Genomic DNA, 22815 nt, shown 5'->3' on the forward strand with positions numbered 1-22815 from the left:
CACCCAGAGTCACTCCATTAGAACAAAAGATGCTCCTGTCATCCCAGGAAATTCCAAGGGATTTAGGAGCTCTGTGTCAGGAGCCAGGAGCAGAGACCAGTTATCTATTTCTGATTATGTCACAGACACCAAGAGAGACTGAGGCCTGGGGAGGTGAGATAATAGAAAGAGGGGGAGAGAGGGGGACACCAGGAGTCCCAGTGTCACAGGGAGAAATGGGACCAAGAGACAAGAAGACAAAAAGAAAGCAGACAGACTCTCTGGGAGGGAATACTTCTGCAGGCCTGCTCCCCATCTCGGCAGGCTTGAGACACAAAGCTTTTAACCTCCCACACTGTCCCCCAGTATCCTGTCCGGTGGCCCCATGACCCGACCTGCCCTCTCTCAGCCCAGCTCCCCCCAGGGCAGGTGAGCGCTGTGTCTCAGACCATGTGCTTGGGCTGCTGAATCTGCCAGCATGTCCCCACCCCACCTCAGGCTGAGTCTGGCACCTGCTCAGGACCAGGCATGCCCAGGTCAAGGGGACCCAAGATCAAGGACAACCCCCATCAAAGGGTACAGTACGAGTGCTTGGGGGCCTACAGCACCGTGGTTAGGCCCGCAGGTTTCAGTACCACGGACATTTGTCCTTGAGGCCTAGGTCACCACCTAATAGCTCTGTGACTTTGGGCAAGTCATATCACCGCTCTGACCCTCTGTTTTCCCACCTGTAAAAGGGGATAATAATCACAGTATGTTCCTTGTTTTATAGGGTTGTGATTTTATTGTGAGGGGTGAATGTATATAAAGTGCTTAACATAAGCACCTGACACCTTACAAGCTCTCAACAATTGATAGTAAAAACACAGGGGTGGCATAGGGGTGACAGAAGGGACAAAGGTCAGGGATCCTGAACTTTTCTTTCTTGGGCACATCAGAAAACCTTTCTGATACTCAATATCTTCACCTATGAAGGCTAAAACCCCTCACTTGCCTTGGTCAAGTTCAGACAGTAGCATGAGGTGGGCCCAGGCCAGTGGGCATGCGACTCCCCCTCCGTAAAAGACACCCAGCTCCTCGGGCACCTCAGGAACAGCTCTGGCTCCTCCCTGGGTCCTTCCACTAGATGGTGGCTAGCTGACTATTTCTTAACCGCTGGCTGGATTGTCAACACCCCCTGCTGGTCAGATGAGGACGCCCGCAGAGCCATCTCCAGGAGCTAGTGTGATTGGTGCGGGGTTCACTCTTATATAGGGGTCAGAAAAGCAGGACTGCTCCCTGGAACTGCCTAGGACTCACCTACCGGGTGGCTGGGACCACAGATGCAAGGAGTGCCCCAGGGGCCTGTTTCAGACCACCAATAACTGTGATCGTTGGTAACTGATGTGCGGTAAATATCGGGCAGCACGTTAAGCGCTTTCCGTGCTCATCATTTCACCCTCCTAATGACCTGTGGGGTTAACACTTATTGATATATTATAATAAACTGTAATACCTATTTTGCAGATGAGGAAACAGACTCTGAGAGACTGGGTAACTTGCCCAAGGCAACACAACTAAAAAGGGGCAGAGCCAGTTTTGCTGCCCAGATCAGGCTTTCTCCTGAGCATGGCCACCTCCCGTACAACCCAGGCTTGTCTCAGAGAAGGTGCTGGGAGGACAGGGGTATGGTGCTGTCCAGGACTGGTCTAACTTGGGGACAGGAGGCAGCTGGCACCATGGGAAGCATCATGAGACCTAGTGTCACTTTGCTCACTTGACTGCTCTGTTGCCATGTGGCCCCGGTTACTTCATCTGTAAAATGAGAAGTCTGTGGGACTTCCCCGGCGGTCCAGTGGTTAAGACTCCGCGCTTCCACAGCAGGGGGCAGGAGTTCGATCCCTGGCCGGGGAACTAAGATCCCGTATGCTGCCCAGAGCAGCCAAAAAACAAAAGAGAGAGAGAGAGAGAAGTCTGTGCCACATACCCCGGAGGTCCTTCCTGCCTCTGATTCATTTCACCACTCCCACCTCCATCAAATCGGTAATCTCACTGATGATGTAACTTCACAGCAGTCTAACTAATGCTTCTTAACCTGGGGTCCCCGGACCTCTCCGCACTTCAGGAGCTGTCTGGAATTACGAGGAAAGTTGTACGTGAGTGTATACGTATTTCAACATGCATTTTCCCAGGGCAAGTGTCCATATTGGCACCAGATTCTAATCCCCAAAAGCGAAGAATCATTCATTATTCTAGCTTTTTAGAATTTCCCTAACCTCCATCTAAATTTTTAGGGGGACAAGTAGAGAAAGTTGAGTCCCTACCGTGTAAAGTTCTTCCCTTCACTGTGTTTAAAGTACCCTCAGGCTTCCTGGAGCCACACCTGCTCCTGCACCCCAGTCTTCTACCCTCCAGCCACACTGACCCATGGAAGCTCCAGCCCCCACTGCTTCCGGTTAGTCTCTGCCTCCACGCTGAGGTTCCAACCTCCTCTATCTTGTCTTTGCGAGTCCTCACCCCCATGTCCTTCCCTGAACCAGCGGCGCCAGGAGGCTGGTCTTTCGTGAGGTAGGTGCAGTGACCAGGACGGCCAGTAGGGGTCGCAGGGCGGAGGAACCACGAGGAGCGTCCGAGGGCAGGATCTCGCGTCTTTACGGGCCCCCTTGGCAGCCTGGAGGTGAGGAAAGCATGGCAGCAGTCAGGAGGCCTGTGTTCTGGGTCTGGACTTTCCCCTCCATAGGGCTCAGGTTTTCCATCTGTAAAGTGGAGGGAGGTGGCCTAGAATCACTAGACGGTTGCCGGGCAATCTTGCTGCACCAACGTCCTGTGGACATTTCTGATGATGCTGGAGGGAAGAGGCTGTCTTGAAGTGCCCTTGGCAGAAGCACTTGGCCCAGCAGCCTTAGCGAATGAAACAAAATGACTCCAGTGCCCCTTCCCAGACTTGACTAAGAAAACAAGAGCCCATTGTCCTGCAGCTTAAGGGGAAGCCTTACCCCTGGGAGAAAGGACGGCTCTAAATAGGGCTGCCACATGAGCTGCCTGGGGTGATGAGGGAAATGGAGACCCCACTGGAGGCCTCCCAGGGGTGGGCTGGGGCCTTGAGATGGGGGTTCATGGGACCTTGGTGATAGGTGACAGTCTCCTAGTGTACAGCGTCTGCCCATGTCTGGAGAAGCTCAGGGGGACCTGGTGGGAAGGCAGGAAGTGTTGACCTGCCCTCAGCAGCTGCAGCGGACAGGCCTGGACCATCCTCCTGACTCAGCTGCTGAAGGGGTCTCCTGTCCCAGTTCTTCTGAACCCTCCCTCTCCATCAGCTCTAAATTCTGGGTCCAGAGAGAGAGCAAGGTGAAGACTCGAGGATGAGGGAGGGCCCTGCAGAGATGCATGGGGTGGGGGAGTGGCCTACCATCTACCCCAGGACCCCCTCCAAGGAAGAGGACCAAGTCCTCATAGGCACAGAAAGACCCTCTCCCTCTCCCACCTCCAACCTATTGCTTTCTTCACCCTACCCGTCTCCCACCCCCAAATGATTAAAACAAGACACAGGCATGACAAGGATGGAGAAGGTCCTCTACAAAAATTATAATGAGCCTGAGGGAGCAGTACTTTGTACAGTGGTGGGAATCTGGGAGCCCGCCCCACCCCAGCACTGAGAGAACAGGGAGGGGGCTGAGGCCGTACACAGACAGGGAACAGGAGAGAAAGGGCAGCACCTGGGGCTCCAGGAAAGTCAAGTCGGCACTTGGGGGTGGCCCCAGGCCCAGAGAACGGGGAGCAGGACTGCAGTGGGCTCAGAGTGGCAGTGGCAGGCGACCAGGCCTTCAGTGTGGGAACAGGGACCACCTCCATCACGCCCCCAGCTCTGAGCAGGTGTGTGCCCGGGGACCCACGCTCAGACAGACACACCAGAGGGAGGCCTGTGGCGTTTTGGGGGGGTTCTCTGTCCCCTGCACCAGCCAAGGGGCCCAGGAAGGAGCTGGGGGCTGTGGCAATGCTCCCGGTAGGAGCTGCTTCCTAAGCTGAAGGTCAGGGACGGGGGCACCATTGTTGACAGAGGAGGAAGGGCACATCTGCATGCGGTGTATATGTGCACACTGTGGGGGCTCCTGAGTGACCCTCCCACATCCGTGACCTTGGTCTGAGGACCCTTTGAGTCTGGCCTTTCCCCTGGTCTCACCAGCATCACAGAGCAGGGACCCGTGCAGAACTCTCCCCTACCCGCTACCCATGCAGAATCAGGCAGCCACCCAGCTGCTTCCAGACCCTTTGCCCGGAGCCCTGGGAACCTGGGGGCAATCAGCAGTTTAGACTGTCCACATCCTCAGGCTCCCGTGTCCACATGGCAGGACTCGCCCACGCGAGGCTGGACACCCAGCCACAACCAGTCTCTGCCTGGTTTGGGCCTGGGAGACTCTGAGCCAGTTGGCAGATGCCTTTCCCCAGCCCAGAGATGCCCGCCGAGCCTCGAGGCCATAATACTGTAGCCAGTCGCTCTAGCACCTTGGATCTATTGCCCTGACCCTCTGGGGTCCCTGGGGTTGGGGGCACCGGGCTGCACAACCAAGGAGAGAGTGAGTGGAGAAGGACAGGGCGGGGAGGGTGGAGTCAGGCTGGGCCCCACCCCAGGGTAGGCTGGAAGGGCACCGGTCACCCCCACCCCAGCCCAGCCTGGCGCTCCAACTCCCCGGCATGGCCAGTGGGAGGAGGAGAAGGGGACCGGCCGTGCTTGGGGCGGGGTGGAGACTAAAGCTGGGGCGTTTGGCTGAAGAGTCTAGCGGGGAACCTCCTCTCCGGGGTGTACAGGGGGAGGGGAGGCAGCCCAAACTCTTCCTGCACAAAAATGTAAGAGGAGAGTCTCCAGACTGAGCAGACCACAGGACCCGTAGAGGAGGGGTGGGGACAGACAACGGCCCCGGGGCAAGCCATGCCCACTCGCACCACACGCTCCCATCCAGCTCTGACGGGCTGATCATCTAGTGGCCCCCGCCCTGGCACCGGGGCTGGCCTTCCACGAATGCACACGTGCTTTAGAGCCACTCAGAGACAGGTGGCTTAGGGGCCTCGGGACCCCTCAGAATTGATGTTCTGAGTCACTCTCTTGGCCTTCCAGGTGCCTCCAGGCCATACCCTCTGCGGCAGAGTGGGGACAGACTTTCAAGGGAGATGACCGCATGGTCCTTGCTCCCGGGAAGCGGCTGGGGAGCTGCAGGGCTGGCAACTGTGAGGACCTCGTGGTCCCACCGTGGGTGTGGCAACTTGCAACTCTTTTTGGTATGGGGATAGGAGCCCCTGTTATCTGTGGAGAGAGAGACAGAAACAGACCTCAGATAAGGGCCTTCGCACACAGCATTTTAAGTCAGGACCAAATATTCTGACCACTTACCCTCTCTAGGCAGACCGATGATCAGGGATGGGGACGCCGGCCCCAAACTCTAAACCAGACTTCCTCCCAAACCCACCCCTGCCCAGCCATGCAGGGTAAAGGCCATAGATACCAAAAGGGGGCGGCCGTGTTTGCTGGGCTCGTGGGATGCCAGGATGCAGAGTCAGGGCAGGGATGGGCCAACAGCGTTGCCAGTTTGACAGCAGCCTTGGGCTCCCCATGATGGCTTTTTGAACGTGACAGCTCTGCTCTCAAGGCCACTGTTGGCCCTGTTGAGAGTATCTGCTCGTTTCTGGTTACAAGGTTCAGGGACCAGTAGGTAAGACATCTGTCTTGAGGGCCTGGGCATTTGGTGAGATGACCGGCTGCCACACCCTCCACCCCACGGGAGTCACCTTGCCCTCCCTAGCTCTAGAGCCTCACAGACCAGGGATCAGGCCCAGCTCTGCACTGAGCGGCGGCAGGACCATGGGTGAGCTACTCGAAGCCTCTGAACCTCCACTTGCTCACCTGTAAAATGGGGGTGATACAGCCCCTGCACATGAGAGGACTTGTGCAAGGGCAACTCCAGTACCCAGGCGATGGGAGGGCTCAAAACGTCCCGGCCGTGGTTACTATGACTACTGGGTCTCATCCATACGAAGACACCCATTTTCCTGCGTTCTGACTTCTTCAAAATTGAGGTGCATTTGACACCAGCAAAGTACACAGGCAGCTTCTTTTTCCGAATTGGGGGTGAATACGCGGGGCCTCTTGGAATTGACGGCGACCTAGTTATTATCCCCCACCCGAAAAGGCAGACAGATCCACGCCCACCCCAGGGCCTTCCAAGCCCTATCTTCCCATCCCCACCGAGGCTCTGGGCACTCACAACTCTGTGTCCTCCAGGGCCGGCGGGCGCTCCAGCGCCTGCCTCCGCCTCCGCACGGCCCCCATGATCTTCTTGCGGGGTCCCAGGGGGACGTTGATGCTGCGGAGGTCGAGGTCCGAGCACAGCATGAGTGCCTCGAGGTCGATCTTCTCCTGCCGCAGGATGGTGGTGAAGGCCTCCATGTGCAGGGAGGCCAGGAACGTCTCCAGCGGGCTCGTCTCGGGCTCCAGGTCTTCATCCAGGCCCAAGTCCAGCTCGTCCCAGGGCAGCTCCTCCCCGCAGCTGCGGTCCTGCAGGCTGTTGGCACTGCCCAGGCTGTCGTCGTCGAGGCTGGGGGAGCTCTGAAGCCGACCCCGCGGCGTGCCCGCGCCGTCCAGCGCCGCGTCCTCGCGGCCCAGGCCGTGCAGCCCGCTGCTCAGGTAGTTCCTGCGGAACACCATGGTGCCCAGGCCCGGGCGGGTAAACAGGGAGTCGTGGCCTGAGTCGGTGCTGACCTCCGAGCGCGCAGGCTCGGCCGCCAGTGTGGCACGGGAGACGCTGTCCTCGTCGGAGAGGAACATGTCCCTGAGCGGGGCGCGGCCCCACTCCTTGGGGTTGGCGTAGGTGCCCTGGCGCACAAACATCACGTCACTGCCCAGCTGCAGGCCCGAGAGCGAGCGCACGCTCTTGCGGCCGTCCTCGGAGATCTTGAAGGTGCCTTCGCCGCCCTGCTTGCGCCGCTCCAGCTTCTTCTGGATCTTGGTCTTGCCCTTGGCGGTGCCGTGCAGCGTGGCCTGCGAGTAGGGCAGGTGGCTGCCGAGCGCCAGATGATGCAGCCGGCGGCTCAGGGTGCTGGACGTGATGCTGGAGAAGCTGAGTGTGTCCGAGCGCTCGGCCAGCTCGCGCCGGTAACGCCGTTCCATGCGCTCGTGGTGCTTGCGCTGCATCTTAGCGCACTCGCGAATGCGCCGCTCCGCCTCGCGGAAGGCCTTGTCCTTCAGCTTGCCCACCAGCTTGGGGTTGAGGCTGCTCTGCTTGGCCGCGATGGAGTCCAGGTAGCGCACGCATTCCATGTGGCCCTTCATGGCGGCCATGTCCAGCGGCGTGTGGTAATCGTTGTCCAGGCACCAGATGTTGGCCCCGAAGGACACCAGGAAGGAGAGGCAGTGCAGGTGGCCATTGGAAGCTGCCAGGTGCAGGGGCGTGTTGCCCCAAATGTCACACTTGTCCGGGTCACCCCTGCAGGGAGGACACGCGGGGAGGGATGACGAGCCATCGCAAGGTCAGGCAGGCAGTCGGCAGCGGCTGCCGGTGGGGGGAGCGCCCAGCCTGGATGAGCTTCCCCACAGGCACACCAGAGGGACTCGACGGCCTGAGACCTCTCCTCTGACTCCGGGAGACACGCCGCCGGGAGCCACCGGGCGCAGCTCGAGCGAGCCCAGGGTTAAAGATGGCTCCAGGCTCGCAGTGGGTGGGGCGACAAAGAAGGCGGGGCCGGGGCGGGGCCTTCCCCAAGAGAACTGAGGGCTGGGAATCTCAGGGGATAAATATTTAATGTCCAGAGAGAAAGGAGTGAATTATTCATGGAGCCCGGCGGGGAGCTGGCCCAGAGAGGTGGTGGGCCAGGGCCGAGTCTGGGTCTCTAGGCAGGCACGGCGGTGAGTGGGGCTGCCAGTGCAGGAGTGACCGAAAAAGAGGACGAGAGGGTCGTGTGTGCTGGGCCTGAGCCCTGGGGGAGTGTGTGAGGGTGCGTGCCTGCGTGTCGCCGGGCACGGCCACGTCTGCAGGGAGCAGGGCCAGGCCTGGCAAGGCCGCATGTGAGAGCAGGTGTCGGGTCTTGGCCTGGGCCAGGAGGGGAGCATGGGGGCAGCCAGGACTGGAGGGGAGGGGAAGGGCAGCCTGCAGCCTGGGCCCAGCTGCCCTCCCCTCCCGGGGCGGCCCCATCTTCGGGAGCGCTGTGAGGCGGCTGGCTCAGGCAGGTCCAAGGGACCCACGCAGCCCCCTCCAACACCCTCCGCGCCAGACTGTGCCCCCCTTGGGCACCCTCCCCCTGGCTCCTCCAAGCTTGCGCCTCCCTCAGGGACCTAGCTCAGGCCCTCTGCCCCACTCTAATGAGGGGGCCACCCCACAGGGCTGAAGGAAGAATCACTTCATTGTCTCAGCAGCTCCTGCCCACACTCCCCAGTCCCCAACCCCCCGCATTCCCCTCCCCACTTCCCTCACTGGTCTTCAAGTCCTTCTAGACAGGAGCTACTGGGCATCTGGCCCACACCCCATCAAGCACCAGCCCTCACCCTCTGTAGGAGCTGGGGGGGTTGGTGCACCAAGGGGGGCCCCCCAGTCCCCTCCTCCCACGAATCTCTCCGGGGGGGAGCAGAATGGCAGATCACTGTGCGCCCTCTTCGCATGGACAGGGGCCAGGCTCGGCGTCTCGGGGCATGGTTCAGCTGCCTGATCTCAGGGGCTGCTTCCACCTGTTGCTGGGCCCGGGGAGCAGCTGTGGAGGGAGGGCAAAGGCGGGTTCCCCACCTACCCCATGCTCAAACCACAGGCCAGCTCCTGGCGCCAGGCCAGCCGGGCCCCTTTCCCTCCACCAGGATTTCCCAGGGCCTGAGATGTTCATGTTAACCCTCCTGGGGCACCTCGTACATCCCTCTTCCTTGTCCAGGCCTCCCTGGTCCCCAGGTCAACCTGACTTCTCTTTATTAAACCGCTGGGGCTGGCAAGTTGTCCACAGGGTCATTCAGCCGTAGGGAGCCCATGTCAGTGGCCCCGGACGCCACATTCCTCAACTGCTACTTCCTAACCCCTTCCCTGGCCCTGACACCTGGATTCAATGCCCACTCCTCCCCGCAAACAACTCCAAAGGGAGGGTGATGGAGGCCGTGGTGGGGGAGGGGCATAGAGGGAGTTCATGGGGTGGCTGAACCGAGTGACATTTGGCGCTGTGGACAGTGCCCACAAGTCTCAGGGACGAGCAGGGAGAGAGCTGTGTGGAATCCAGTGTGTGGGGAGGTGTGGGCGCCGGCTGGACCCCTTGGACCACAGGCTGGGGGTGGGCAGTGAAGAGCTTCTCCTTTCCCAGCCCCCCTTCCGGCCCCTCTGAGGCTTCTGCTCTTTCTCTCCCAGTCTCACTATGCCCTTCACTCTTGCTTCCTGGTGCTACCCACCCAGGAGATCCCTCCCACCTTCTCCTCACTCTGAAGCCCCTCCCACAACCATGAACCCCCAAGTCCCAGTCCCTCTCCTCCTAGCCCCGCATCCAGGTCACAAATGTCACAGGCCTCAGTTTGTTTCCTCCTCCCACGACTGTCAATCTCCAAGGTTCCACCTTAGGGTCTGTCCTAGGGAAGAGGGTGGCACAGCGGAGGTGGGGGGGGGAGATGCCATGGAGTTGAGAGGGGGTGTCTCAGGGGCCTAGAGCGGCCCTGAGACTCTCAGTCCTCCCCGGCGGGGCTTGGGCGGGGACAGTGGAATACTCACCCTCGACTCACGATGAGGCGCAGTGACTCCAGGTTGCCGTGGTAAGCAGCCCAGAGGGTAGGGGTCATGCCATCCTCGTCGGGGGCGTTCAGCTCCTTCCTGGTGGCCTCCTTGAGAAGTTCCAGGTAGCCGTCCCGAGCCGCCCGGTGGTACTGGTCGTTCATGGCGCCTGACTTGGACGGGACGGGCAGGGGACACGGGGAAATGCCCCCCGCGGGGGAGGGCGGCGGGGTTAGAGCTGAGGCATGGGGTTGGGGGAGGGGGTCGGGCAGGGGCCGGGGCCGCCAGCGCCCGCCGCCGCAAACAGAAGATGCGGAGCGCCAGAGCCGCCGCTACTCGGACATCTGAGCCGCTCAGCGGGCGGGGAAGGTGGGGGGAGGATCTCCCGCTGCCCAGAGGGCCGCCCCGGGCTGCCCCTGGGTCCTAAACTCCCTGCTCCCGAGCAAACCGGGCCCGGCCTCTCTCCAAAACGCTGCTCACCCCAGCGTCCCGCCCCGTGAGGCCCAGTCTGGGGACAGTCCGAGGTCTGTCTTCACTAGAGCCGCGGCGCTGCGGCCCCCGAAGTCTCTAAGCGTCAAGGGAACGGGCCAAGGGCGGGGGAGGGATGTCTGAGGGCAGTCCTGACCCCTTGGACAATGGGCCTAAGAGAGTTATAAGGACCGACCGCCAGACCGTCAGCGATCGGGACACGGCTGTCCCGGCGGCCAGTTTCGCGCGAGGTGGGCCAGCCGCGCTCCAGCAGGAGGCGCTACAAGACTGGCCGAGCACTTCGTACGCAAGTCCGACTCGGCAGCATCCCGCGCAGCAGGGACCAGGGGAAGGGAGAGAGGAAGAGGGAACTTCGATCACTGCGAGGGTGTCGGGGAACGGGCGGTAGGGTCCCGATCTTGGGGCAGCCACAGAAGAGCCCAAAGGTACAGGGCCGCGGGGCATGAGGGCGTCGGAGTGCCTGCGGGCCCTTGGGGCGTTTGTTGAGCGTCAGCTCTCAGGACTCTGGGCGTCAGGAGACAGGGGCGCCAGGGTGCGCTGGGCGCCGGGGGCGGGGTGCCCGCTGGGTGCCGCAGTGCCGGGCCGCGCCCGCGGCTGGCTGCGCCGAGGTGACAGGGCGGCGGGGGAGGGGGCGCCTCTTAACGGGTAAATATAAATCATACCTTGTCTGCCTCCGCACGCTCTTCACTAAATTCAGCCCGGGAAAAAGATGGATCATGTGAGTGGGACTGAGAGGTTTATGGAGCTGAGCTCCCGCGGCTGTAAATCACCCTGCCCTCCCCGGTATAAAGCGCCCGTCCATCCCGGCGTTAGAGAGAGGACACACTCGCCGCCCCCTGACCCCCAGCTCAGCGCGGGCTCCCGGTCCAGCCAGGTGGGTGCCCCTGGCTAGCCGGCCGACGGATTTGGGGAGTGGGAACCTTGGACGGGGTCCGACGGGGCTGCAGCCGCTTCTCTTTTCCTCCCGTCGAGCGCGAGACCGGCACAGTGGGCTTTTCTCTCCCCCTTCCCAGCGCTTCCTTCACCCCCCGCAGCCCCCGCCCCTCGGGTCCCCAAATCTAGGGATAAGATGGAGGAAGGAGAGCTCTCCAGGCTGACCTGGGGTCCTGTCCGCTCCGCCCCGACAGTGACCCCTCCAACCTCCTCCAGTCGCCTCTGCCATGTCCGAGGAGCTGCCCACGGGCCCCAAGGAGAGCCCGCCGGCACCGCGGGCAGCCCCCCGCGAGGTGTGGAAGAAGGGCGGCCGCCTGCTGTCCGTGCTGCTGGCCGTGAACGTGCTGCTCCTCGCCTGCACGCTTATCAGCGGCGGCGCCTTCAACAAGGTGGCGGTGTACGACACCGACGTGTTCGCCCTGCTCACCACCATGATGCTGCTGGCCGTGCTCTGGATCCTCTTCTACCTCCTTCGCACCGTGCGCTGCCCCGACACCGACGCCGTCCCCTACCGGGACGCGCATGCGGGCCCCATCTGGCTCCGAGGTGCCAGGGGAGGTGTGGGCAGAGGTGGGGTGGCCCAGGCGGGGAGCTGGAGGCTGGGGCTCCCGCAGGAATTGCTGGGTTCCCTTCGAGGTAGACCGGTGAGAAGTCCCCGCCCCCCAAGGCTAGATGTGTCTGAGGGTGAGGTGGGCTGTGTCTGAGGCAGAAGAGGAAGGGAAAGAGTCCTGGAAGAGGGATGAAGAGAGGGATGGAGTGGAACTTCTCTGCCCTCTCTAAAGATTGAAAGAGGGTGGCCATGGAAGAGACTTCGATGGAGAGCAGAAAACAGATGACAGCTGCAGTTGAAAGAGCCTCTCTAGGGTCCTTTCCCTTATCTATGCAGCCCCAAAGGGATGGGGGCTCAAGAGGACATCCGTCCATCTACCCACTAGATCACACACCCACCCTTCCATCCATCTTCTCACTTACCCTATTCATCCATCCATCCACCCAATCATCCAACTATTTGGCCATCCATCCTCAAATCTGTAATCATTTTCTCCTGCCTCTCTGATCCACCCCCCACCCTCCTTCCCAGGTGGGCTGGTGCTGTTTGGGATCTGCACTCTTGTCATGGATGTCTTCAAGACCGGCTACTACTCCAGTTCCTTTGAGTGCCAGTCAGCCATCAAGATCCTGTACCCTCTCACCCAGGCTGTGTTTGTCATTGTGCAGGTGGGTGGGAGGAGTGTCCCTGAGTGTGGTGGAAAAGAGCCAACATGTGGCATGGAGTCAGGAGATCTGAGCTCCACTCCACTTCCACGCTGAGCAATCGATTAGGGTGGGGATAGGACTGTAGTGCAGATCACATGAGTCCATAAATCTGGAAGCACTTGGTAATGAAGTAATATCCAAATGTGAGTGCCTACTTAGGGGCCCTGTGATTTCATTTCACCTTAAGCAGTGCCAGTAGTTAACACCTAGGAGGTGTCAGTTGTGGCAGCTGCTCTGTCTCCTGGAACCTGACCTGCCCTCTTTGGGTGCCCATAGAGGGCATCAGTCTCATCTCAGCGTCCTGCTGTGGGCATGGCCAGTTGGGCCTCAGCCATGTCCCCTATATTCTGTATTTTTTCAGGAAATAGGGTAGCCTGTGTATGGGATTTTTCAAACAAGTTCACTTTTTTATTTCTTGCACGAATAACACTGGAAAAGATCTTCTGATTGAGCTGAGGCAGGACTGGTCTTAACGTGGGACCCAAACCCTCCCCAGCCCAGAATGACCACGTGTATAGTTCCCTCTCTTGAAACATCATCCCTACTGCCCAGGTTTCCACAATTTAATACATTTACGACTTTGGCATTTATATAGTTTTAATTTTACATTTTCTGACTTTAAAGAATACTCAGGCAAAATGGAAATACAGACACGCCAACATCAATAAACACCACAGCAAGGATTTGTGGGCAGCCAGGTGAGAGCAAGGACTTGCAGGGAAGCAAAGGATGAGGATGAGGCAGGGACAGTGCCAGAGAGAGCTGCGAGGCCGCTTAGGTTCTTTCTGAGGCTGGCCTCGCTCCCAGGAATAAATAACTAGGCAGTCAAAACTCCACCCTACAAAGAAACAGAAAACAAACACCAAGCCCAGAGAGTTTACAGGTGGCATTTTGCAAACTTCTAAAGAACAGAGAACTATTTTGTACAAATCGCTCCAGAGAATAGAAAGAGAGAAAAGCTCACGTCTCCCTTTGTAAAGCTGAAAGAAACTCGATCACGTAGTAGGAGGGCTCTTGAGGCGGTAAGCGCATGGTGCCGGGCATGGACCTGGGCACTCCGGGCTGAGCCCGTCTGCAGAGTAGATGACCCCACCACTCTCTCTCAACACAGACTTACTTTCTCTGCATCTCCGCTAAAGACTGTGTTCACAGCCACCTGGACCTGACTCGGTGAGTGCCTGCTCCATGCCCATGGCTCAGTGTCCATGCACAGGGGCTGGGCTCACCTGGCATGAGATGAGCGCTTCCCAACCTGGGGCATGGGTCCTCTTTCTGCCCCCAGGTGGGGTTTCAGCCAAGGCCCCCTGACTTTGTCAGCCTGATTTCCACCACCCTCTGCTGGGGGTACGGGGGACGTGCTTGGTGAGATGGCGTGTGTAATGTACAAATGTCCTTTCCCCAAAGAGAGGGAGCAGCCGTGGCCTGAACCCCACGACACCCCCAGCCCTCTTTTGGGAGGCATCTCAGCCAGGCTAAATGTTCCTTCCAAACTCAGCTTCCCTGTTCACACAGGGGTCTGCCTGCTTTCTTGCTTCTCAGCACCATCTCCCAGGAGAGCATCCCCAGCTCTCCACCACGCCGGGGACCCACCGTGAGCCACAGACTCTCACTGGCCTCTTTGCTCTCCTTCCCCAAACAGATGTGGTCTCATGTTCACGCTCACCACCAACCTGGCCATCTGGATGGCAACTGTGGTGGATGAATCGGTGCACCAGGCCCATTCCCTTGGCAGTCCTCACGGCAACACCAGCCATACCCGCCTCGCTCTGGAATGTGAGTGCCCACTTCAGATTCACCCTGGTCCCGTGGCAGCCAGGCCTCGGGCTGGGTGCTCTGTGGACTCGTAGAGGGCATGGAGGCAAAGGTGGCTGCCCCAGGCTATGCCTCTGAAGAAGTTTAGATGTGGGTGACCCAGGAGGAAGAGTACAGGGGAGCATTTTTTCATCCTGGACAGTACAGCCTTGGTCCCACTGTCCAGGTCTCCGTCCCACCAAAGAAGGGATTCATGCTCCAGGAAGAAAGGGCAAGAGTGATCAAGGTAGAAAGAGGGGAAGGGGGGCAGGGTGGCTCAATGGTGGAAGCGTGGGATCAGAAGGGAGTGCCTGACAAGGAGGAGAATGTAGAAGTAATAATCGCAATAACGATAGTGCCAATTCTCTGAGCTCTATATGTCAGGCACTGTGCCAAGTGTCTCAAGCACCATCTCACTTAACCCTAGCAACCTCCCTGTGAGATGGGTACTATTAGCATTCCCATGTTATGGATGCAGAAACTAAGGCATAGAGAGGTTAAGTAGCTTACCCAAGGTCACAGAGCTTGAAATTGGAGAACTAGGGTTGAGATCCATCTTTGCTTTGAACCAATATGCTATGCTGAAGAAGAATGAGCCCACAGTCCCCCTGGTCCTGGTTCTCTGGACTTCTCTAGCCCCCCCACCCCGCCACCAGCCAGGATCAGACTAGATGACCAAGTCCACCTGGACCTTGCACACCCAGTATGGGAGGGTCCAGGAATGGAAAGCATGGATCCAGGCCTACAGGAGATCCCAGCCCAGCAGGACTGAAAAGGGCCACTCTCCACATACAGAGGGGTCCTGAGGATGGTTAAACCCAGCCCAGGGAGGTGGGCGACCTTACGTGCTAGGGCTGCAGGGTGCAGAGAGGTACCTGCCTCAGGGGTGAGAGTCACGTCATTGGTGTCAGCTCTGCCATCGCAAGCCACTTTCTCTGAGTGAGCCTCAGTTCCTTCTTCTGCAAAACCAGCTGAGATAGTTCTGGGGATCAAAAGAGCTGTCTGCCAAAGCCCGAGGGATCCTGCAGAGCAGAGCACGCGCTGGACGCAGGGTGAGATTCCTATCAGTGTGGTACAAACCGAAGCGACAGCAGGTCACGGTCGAGACCTGGGCACAGCAGCTTCTTTCTGGCTGAAGCAGATGCTGGCGACAGCTGCGAGGCAGCTTGAATTTTAGGGGTTTCCAAGCGGGCCACCTTCTATTAGGACCAGAGTCTTGCCTATCTTGGGCAGCCAGGGGTCATTACCGGTGGGGAAGGGTTGGGAGTGTTCTTCTGCAGGAATGGGACAGGATGAAGCGGGCAACTCTGCGGCTCGGAATTTTTTTTTCTTAATCGAGCCCTGGCTCCCATAGTTTCTGGGACATAGTAGACGCTCAATAAATATCTGTGGCATGAACGGACGTGCCAAGCCCTGTGTAGGCATTTGGAATACGGTGGTGACGGATAGCAACCCTGCCCTTCCAAAGGTCACAGTCTAGGGGTGAGGTTCTTCAGGTGGGGGCCTCCAGGAAGGTGGGAGGGCAGTGCAGCTCCGCGCCCCCCTCTCCACAGCGGAGCGTGCGGGCGGCCCAGTCGGAGAAGACTGCTCCTGCAACACGGACGTCTGCCAGATCTTCCAGCAGGGCTACTTCTACCTGTACCCCTTCAACATCGAGTACAGCCTCTTTGCTTCCACCATGCTCTACGTCATGTGGAAGAACGTGGGCAGGCTGATGGCCTCCTCTACCCGCGGCCACAGCCACGCCCCATCCCTGCTCAGCCTCTTCCGGGAGACCTTTTTTGCCGGCCCGATCCTGGGCCTGATGCTTTTCGTCGTGGGGCTGGCTGTCTTCATCATCTACGAGGTCCAAGTGAGTGGGGAGAGGAGCCACACCCAGCAGGCCCTGGTCATGTACTACACCTTCAACATCGTCTGTCTGGGGCTCATGACCTTGGTCAGCCTGAGTGGCTCAGTCATCTACCGTTTTGACCGCCGGGCCATGGACCACCATAAGAACCCCACTCGCAGCCTGGACATGGCTCTGCTGGTGGGTGCCGCCCTGGGCCAGTACGCCATCTCCTACTACTCTATCGTGGCTGCAGTGGCGGGCACACCCAGGGAGCTGCTGGCGGGGCTCAGCCTGGCCCACGCTCTGCTCATGATCGCCCAGCACACCTTCCAGAATGTTTTCATCATTGAGAGCCTCCACCGGGTTCCCCCCGGGGCTGAGCCTCATGGTACTCCCCCCAAGGAGCCCTGCCACAGCCTCACCTTTGCCAACCTGGACACCCTCCACACCTTGCCTGCCTGCCCACCCACCCCCAGGCTGGTTGGCCCCAGCCCAGCAGGACCTCAGGGAGCAGTGAGCATCACCTTGGCCCCCAGGGGCCACTGGAGATACCGGTGCTTGAAGGACATTTCTCTGTTTCTCCTGCTCTGCAACATCATCGTGAGTAACTGGGGAGAGACGGGGGTGGGCTGGGAGGAAGAGAAGGCCGAGGAAAGATGCTCTTTCGGGTTTGTTCACTTGGCCCTCTGTCTGGCCCCCAGCCCACTCGAGCATCGTCTGGCTCTCTAGGAAAGGAGCAGGTTCAGGGAGAGTCAGGTGCAGCCCCGGGGGCGAACAGCATCTCAGGGCGCACGGGGAGAATGAGATCCCGGCATTCTGGCATCTAGGCAGAGCTGGAGGGGTCTTAGGGGATGCTGGCGTGAGGGCTGGGAGGAGGTGAGACGGAGCTGAGTGGGGGGCCCTTACTCCCAGGTGGGAGGTGTGACTCTTCCCGGGACCTTGTGACCAACCTGCTTCTTAGAATGATCGCAGCAGTGACAGGAGGTGGCAGAGACCAGCATGAGCGTGAGGGGTCTGTCAGCAGAGTGCAGTGGCGGGCTGGCCGGGAGGGGGGCAGCCACAACAGTCGCCCCTCCCTGGCGACTCAGCAAAGCCTCTTTCCAAGAGAAACTCCTCTGTATAACAGCAGACTTCACCCGATACAAACATACATCCTGTACGAGAACACTCTTTGTGAAGGTGCATCCCAACAGAGAAATACTCCTCGTGTAGCTCCAACCTAATAGAGAAAGGCCCCAGTGTAGATATAATCCCCAGGAGGGAAATCTCTAACAGAGAAGCCTGGACCCCTGTGAGTACATCCCAAAGACAGAGCACACCTCAGTGAAGTTTTGCTCAATGTAAAGACAGTCCTTTTAGCTATAACCTCTGATAGAAAATACCCCTAATATAGAAAACAGCCTTAATGTGGGTATATCCCAATATAGAACACATCTCCAGAGGGATTCCACCCCAGTGGGTCTATCTGAAATACACGCCCAAATTGAAGTGCATTCTTGAAGTCCCCACTGCCAATATTGCCCCTCCTACAGGTAAAAAAGAGTAGTCACCCATCTCTGACCTACCAGTAGAAGCAATAAAGCTCAAAACCTCCTCCTGTCTTGAGTCACCTTTGGTGTGGCTCCCAGCCTCGGCCCCCCCTCACCTTCTCCCAAGGCCTACAGGCTGGGAGCCTACAGGCTGGGAGTCACCTGGGAGGCCGCTTTTGCTCCAGGTATCTGAGCCTGGATCAGCTCTGAGGGCATCATCTCCAACTCCTTCATTTTATAGGATAGAAGCAGGCTCACATTTGGGCTGTGATGTGTCCAAGGATGTGATACATTTGCGGTGGGGAGAGGGGGGTTAGTCTAGAAGCCTTTATTCTTTGCCTCACACCCCATACATGAACTATCTGAGCTCATAGCCAGGGATGAAGCAGAATTCCATCTTCAACCGCCTCCCAGACCTGGGAAGGGGGTGGGGTGCGGGGCCAGAGCTGGAGAGCAGAGCTCATAGCGGGCAGGGCTGGGGGAGCCTTCCGGCAGGATCCTGAACCCCTGCCCTGGGCCTGTCTGATTCTACCATCACCACCCTGCACACATCTCTCCAGGAGAGAGCTACTGATTTAGCCATTTATTCCAAATTCTCACAGCATCTATTGAGACTTCTTCTCCCCGTCCCCAGTCCCACAAGTGGGCCATACTGAGGGTGGGAGATGTGATCACAGGCGGAGCCCTAGGCTGGGGGGCAGGCAAGTTCAGTTGGGCACATTTACTGAGCTCCTTAGTGAGTGCCAGGCCCCGCCCAAGATGCTCAAGGTCCCCACTCAGCAACACCCAGCCCTCGCTGTCCACAAAACCAGAGGGCTGGGACCCCCATCCTGCCCCCACCCCACCCAGCAGAGCCCACGGAATGACCCACTGGCACGAGTCCGGGCCAGGTTCTGACACCCCTTTGTCCCCACAGCTGTGGATCATGCCCGCCTTCGGGGCCCGCCCCCACTTCAGCAACACCGTGGAGGTGGACTTCTATGGCTACTCCCTCTGGGCAGCCATCGTCAACATCTGCCTGCCCTTCGGCATCTTCTACCGCATGCATGCTGTCTCCAGCCTGCTGGAGGTCTACATGCTGTCCTGAAGCCCCGCTAGAGACGTGGGGAGGAGGGGCTCAGCTCATGCACCCACCCAGAGACCCCCAGGGAATGAATCCCAGGCTGGCAGTCACTATGCCACGTAACTACCCATTCCCCCGCTGGCCTCAGAGTGGAATTTTCACAAAAGTTATTTTTCCAGGATGAGTTTTTAAATCACAGTCAGGACATGCATATCCCTGGGGCATGGGGCAAGCGGCGGGGGGGGGGGGGGGCGGGGGGGGGAGGGGAGGAGGACCTCTCCCTGCACCCTTCCTAGAACCAGGCAAGATCTGGAAGTGTCCTAGCCTCTAGCTCCACCCCTACCCCCGCCCCGTGTCCTGGCCAATGCTGCCGCCTGGAGCTGGAAACCAATAAACCTGCTCTTCTCCCTGCCCCACCCTGTGCCCACTTCGTGTCTCAGCAGCCACATCTAAGATGATCACAGGAGGGGGTCTTGGGGTCGGAGCTGCAAGGGCCCCTGGAGATATTCAGGTCTCAGGCTTTTCTGTGGGTGAGCCAAGTCTGAGTCACAGACTAGTTACAGACTCGTACCTGGGTGGCTGGGAGGGGCTGGGTGGAGTACCCAGGCTGCCACCTTCCTCTTCGCCTTATCCTCAAGTGACATATACATTTTTTAATGTGTTCCACGACACATGAAAGGTTAGGAAGGACTCACTTAATCCAACTACAATTTTACAAAGAAGAAAACTGAGGCCCAGAGAGGTAAAGTGACTTGCCCACAGTCACACAGCGAAAGGGAGCCAGTGCCTTTCTACTAAGAATAATAATTTTCAAACTTTTTTCATGCATCAGAGCTTTTGTTTTCCCCTCAAATGAAACATTTCAGGAATGCAACTTCAATTCATAGACTGTTATAACATAATTTATAACAGGGCTGTTATAGCTAAACAGGGCTTGGGTGGCACAGATTCTCACCCCCTGGGCCTCCTCTTACCCACAACCCCACTCCCTGCAGTCCCTGAGGCTCCTCTCCAAAGCCCTCTGGCTTCTACTCTACAAGAGATATAGAGACGGGGCAACTGTGAAGCTGGGGAGGTCCTGGCAGGGCTGAGGGTGTGGGATCTCACTGTTTTCCCAGCCCTTCGACCGTCTCCGAAGCCCCTCAATAAAATGGTTTGATCCAAAAGAAGGTGGGGAGGGGGGATATAGAGATGGACTCAGAGAGACTGAGGAAGTCAGACAGTGCAGAGAGAGGTTGAAAAGGAGGCACCAACAGCTAGAAGAGGAGGCGGAATTGGTGGCCAGCGAGTCAGGTGAAGGGGGACAGGCTGGGGTGGGAGGAGATGGCTTTTGTGCGGGAGAGTGGGAGCAGCCGCACCTGGGGCACAGGGCACTTTAGAGGAAAACGTGCCAGGACCGCACCAGCACGACGAGGTGGGCAGGTCTCAGAGGCTGCAGGAAGAGCTGAGGAGGGCCGCAGGGGGCGCCTCCTGCCGTGTCAGAACTGGGTCTCTTTCGCCCCAAGTTCACGTTTGCCTTAGGGAGAGAGAGCTTGAGTCAGGGCCGGGTCTGGTGCTACATGGGGTACAAGGGAAGGTGACCCCGGATCTGTGGGGGAGGGTCCATTCCCTGCTGGGCCGCCAGAGGCAAGTGTGGCCTGAACCCTACACGGCCTCTGTTGCGGCCTAAGGACATTGCACCCCGACCTACCCCGGAAGCGGGCCTGCTCGTGGGTCCCCTGACCCAGAGCCCCAGGCATGCACCGCCTCCGGCCCCGCCCGCCTGTCCAGCCGCCTCGTTATTGGCTGAGCTGTCCGGGGAGCCCCCGGCGGGGTAATTAACGAAGGATTGATTAATGAGAGCCCCAAAGTCAACAGAAAAATCAATGGGCCGCGGAGCCCGAGAGGCGGCTGCGCAGTCCCGCGGAGGGAGAGCGTCGGAGGCATCGGTCCGGCGCAGGGGCCTCACCCGGACAGACGATCCGCGCTGCGGTGGTCAGCCGGCGGCGATGCCTGCCCAGGCCTCAGGTAAGGCTCCCCGGCGGCGCCGTTACGGCCGGGAGCGCCCTCTGACCCCTGGAGGAACATTCCCGAGAGCCCATCCTCGACACTCACACCTACTCCGCTCCCAAAGCGAGGGTCAGAGACCGGGGGCTGCAGGGACTGGGGCGGGAGGGCGAGATGACGGGAGGAAGGTCAACCCTTGGTGACCCGCACGGCGGCCCCCCTCTGCCCCCACCCCGGCTCTGCACCCCGTCTCCTTTCCGCAGGCGGGGTGCGCGCAGGGGTCAGCAGGGCACCCCCCCGCCCCCGCGCCTTAGCCGGGTCCGAGCGCGCACAGCGGAAAGAGAGCGCCGAAGCCGGGAAGAAGCTAAAAGCCCGGACAGCTGGAAAAAGGGGTGTGGGGCTGGGTTGCCGGGATGCCCAGTCAGAGGCACCCGTGTGGTGCCTGTCCCAGGCCTCGCAGTCCCTCGAGTAGCTCGGAAAGAAATCCCGTAGCTCTGCGACCAGTGCTTAGCAGCATCCGTCGGATCCGGCCAGGCGCCGCGCCCCGACGGCTCTGCAGCTTTCATCACTGGCTCTAATCGCGACCCACAAACCAGTTTGGTGTCCGGGCCCTCCCCTGAACTGGCGTCGCGCGGAGGGGCGAGCCAGAGGATGGCGGATTCCTCCTTGTCAGTCAGGGAGCCCTCACCCTCTTCCCGCGACCCCTGCTTGCCCATCCCCGCACCCTCCCCAGCGGAGGACCCTATCCTCCACTTTGAGCGCTCCCTCTAGCGGCCGAGGGAGGGCTGGACCCTGGGGGTGGGGCGGGGAAGATAGTGAAGGTGAGGACCCTGGAGGACAGGACCTTGTCCTCCAGGGTCCTCTCTAGGCCTGCAGTCCAATCAAAACCTGCCCCTGTAATTCGCCAATCATCTCGACCGTTCCGGCCTCTCCAGGACCTGGACAGAACAGGAAGGAAATGCATAAACAGCTAACACTGAGAGCATTCTCTATGCCAGGCATGTCTCTACATGCAGTTACATGTGTTAAATCATTTAATTTTGAAAAATCCCCATCAGGTAGGTATTATGCCTTAATTCCTTCATTTATTCATTCAAGAAATCTTTATTGAACATCTACTATGTAACGGGTACTATTCCATAGTCGTGTATCTGTTTACAGATGAGGAAACTGAGGCACCAAGAGTCTAAGTAGCTTGACCAAGATCACACAGGTAGTAAGCGCCAGGATTCAGCACTAGGCTGTCCTCCTGCCTTGGGGAAGATTCTGGGAAGGCGAGATGGGGCAGTCAGGTCTGGGAGAAAAGGAGCAGGGAGGTGTCCCTGTAAGCTTCAGATGTGCTCAACCTGGGTGGGGGAGCCTGGGAAGAAAGACCAAGATCATCTGGAAAGTCGCCTCCACTGGGCCAGGATGGATGCAAAGGGTTTGATGGGAAGGGTTTCTGTCCATGACTCTGGTGCTGAAATGTCCCCAGAAAATGCCAGAGTCAGTCAGCTAATATTGGTTCAGTGTCCTCCCTGTGCCATATGTGGGGGATGAGGTAAGCAGGAGCTGGTCGCTGCCCACCAGGCACACTCACAGCAGTGCACACCTGCTCTCGATAGATGTCTGGGCAAAGGGAGAAGTCTTCCCAGGAGAAGCGCTTAAGATGGGTGGTGAGGATGGGCAAGAGCCGTTGGTGGAGGGTAGCGGGAGAGGCAGAAGGAAGAACAGGCTGCAGGAGTGACGCGGGGGGGGGGGCACAAGACTACATGAGACATGGGGAGTACTCTGGCCGGGCCTGGATGAATGTGGGGAGGAGGTGCCTAGAGTGTGACAAGGGGGCTGGACAAGGAGGGGACAGAACTGGAGCAAGAATGATGTGGAAGACTGGGAAGGGGGGAATCATTGGTAGAATCTTTAAAAGAGTACCAAGTTTTATTATTCTATTTGCCCCAGAAGAGGACCTTAGGAGGTATAAACATTGGGCAGGTTGCACATTGGAGAATGGGGGCCTGAAGAGGCTGCATGTTAGAGCCACGTGTGCCGAGGGTCTTCTGGTAGTTACACAGGGGGATAGTCTAAAGGTCAGAGTCCAAAGGGAGACACAGAGCAAAGCACAGCTAATTAAAATAGAGCATGAACACTGATGTGTATAAAATTGATGACTAATAAGAACCTGCTGTATAAAAAAAAGTAAATTAAAAAATTTAAAAAATAAATAAATAAAATAGAGCATGATATGGGACTTCCCTGGTGGTCCAGCGGCTAAGGCTCCGC

The 22815-nt window shown here is 58.7% G+C and overlaps 2 protein-coding genes across 3 annotated transcripts; one reads left to right on the forward strand and one right to left on the reverse strand.

Moving 5' to 3' along the window:
- Window positions 1-3523: 3523 nt before the first annotated feature.
- USH1G (USH1 protein network component sans) lies at window positions 3524-10141 on the reverse strand. Of its 2 annotated transcripts, XM_004275451.3 has the most exons (3): window positions 9678-10141; window positions 6216-7433; window positions 3524-5257 (listed from the first exon to the last, which is right to left on the reverse strand). In XM_004275451.3, the coding sequence occupies exons 1-3, from the start codon at window positions 9839-9841 to the stop codon at window positions 5254-5256; spliced, it is 1386 nt and encodes a 461-aa protein (XP_004275499.2). In that variant the 5' UTR covers window positions 9842-10141; the 3' UTR covers window positions 3524-5253. The 2 variants fall into 2 exon arrangements, with proteins under 2 accessions (XP_004275499.2, XP_004275498.2); XM_004275450.3 differs by lacking the exon at window positions 3524-5257 and having other exon boundaries at window positions 6212-7433.
- Window positions 10140-19188, forward strand: OTOP2 (otopetrin 2). The gene is made up of 7 exons (XM_004275452.4): window positions 10140-11040; window positions 11294-11645; window positions 12181-12317; window positions 13468-13526; window positions 13996-14129; window positions 15701-16578; window positions 18424-19188. The coding sequence occupies exons 2-7, from the start codon at window positions 11327-11329 to the stop codon at window positions 18592-18594; spliced, it is 1698 nt and encodes a 565-aa protein (XP_004275500.1). The 5' UTR covers window positions 10140-11040; window positions 11294-11326; the 3' UTR covers window positions 18595-19188.
- Window positions 19189-22815: the final 3627 nt, after the last annotated feature.

This window comes from Orcinus orca, chromosome 19 (assembly GCF_937001465.1).
Source record: "Orcinus orca chromosome 19, mOrcOrc1.1, whole genome shotgun sequence".
Lineage (NCBI taxonomy): Eukaryota > Metazoa > Chordata > Mammalia > Artiodactyla > Delphinidae > Orcinus > Orcinus orca.

Bases quoted from the DNA above. Each gene is read 5' to 3' on its own strand.
- USH1G (XM_004275451.3), bottom strand. From the start codon at position 9,841: ATGAACGACCAGTACCACCGGGCGGCTCGGGACGGCTACCTGGAACTT. The intron at 7,434-9,677 runs GTGAGTATTCCA...TCCTCCCTGCAG, and splicing joins CGCCTCATCGTGAGTCGAGG to GGGTGACCCGGACAAGTGTG.
- OTOP2 (XM_004275452.4), top strand. From the start codon at position 11,327: ATGTCCGAGGAGCTGCCCACGGGCCCCAAGGAGAGCCCGCCGGCACCG. The intron at 14,130-15,700 runs GTGAGTGCCCAC...CCCTCTCCACAG, and splicing joins TACCCGCCTCGCTCTGGAAT to CGGAGCGTGCGGGCGGCCCA. The intron at 16,579-18,423 runs GTGAGTAACTGG...TTGTCCCCACAG, and splicing joins TCCTGCTCTGCAACATCATC to CTGTGGATCATGCCCGCCTT.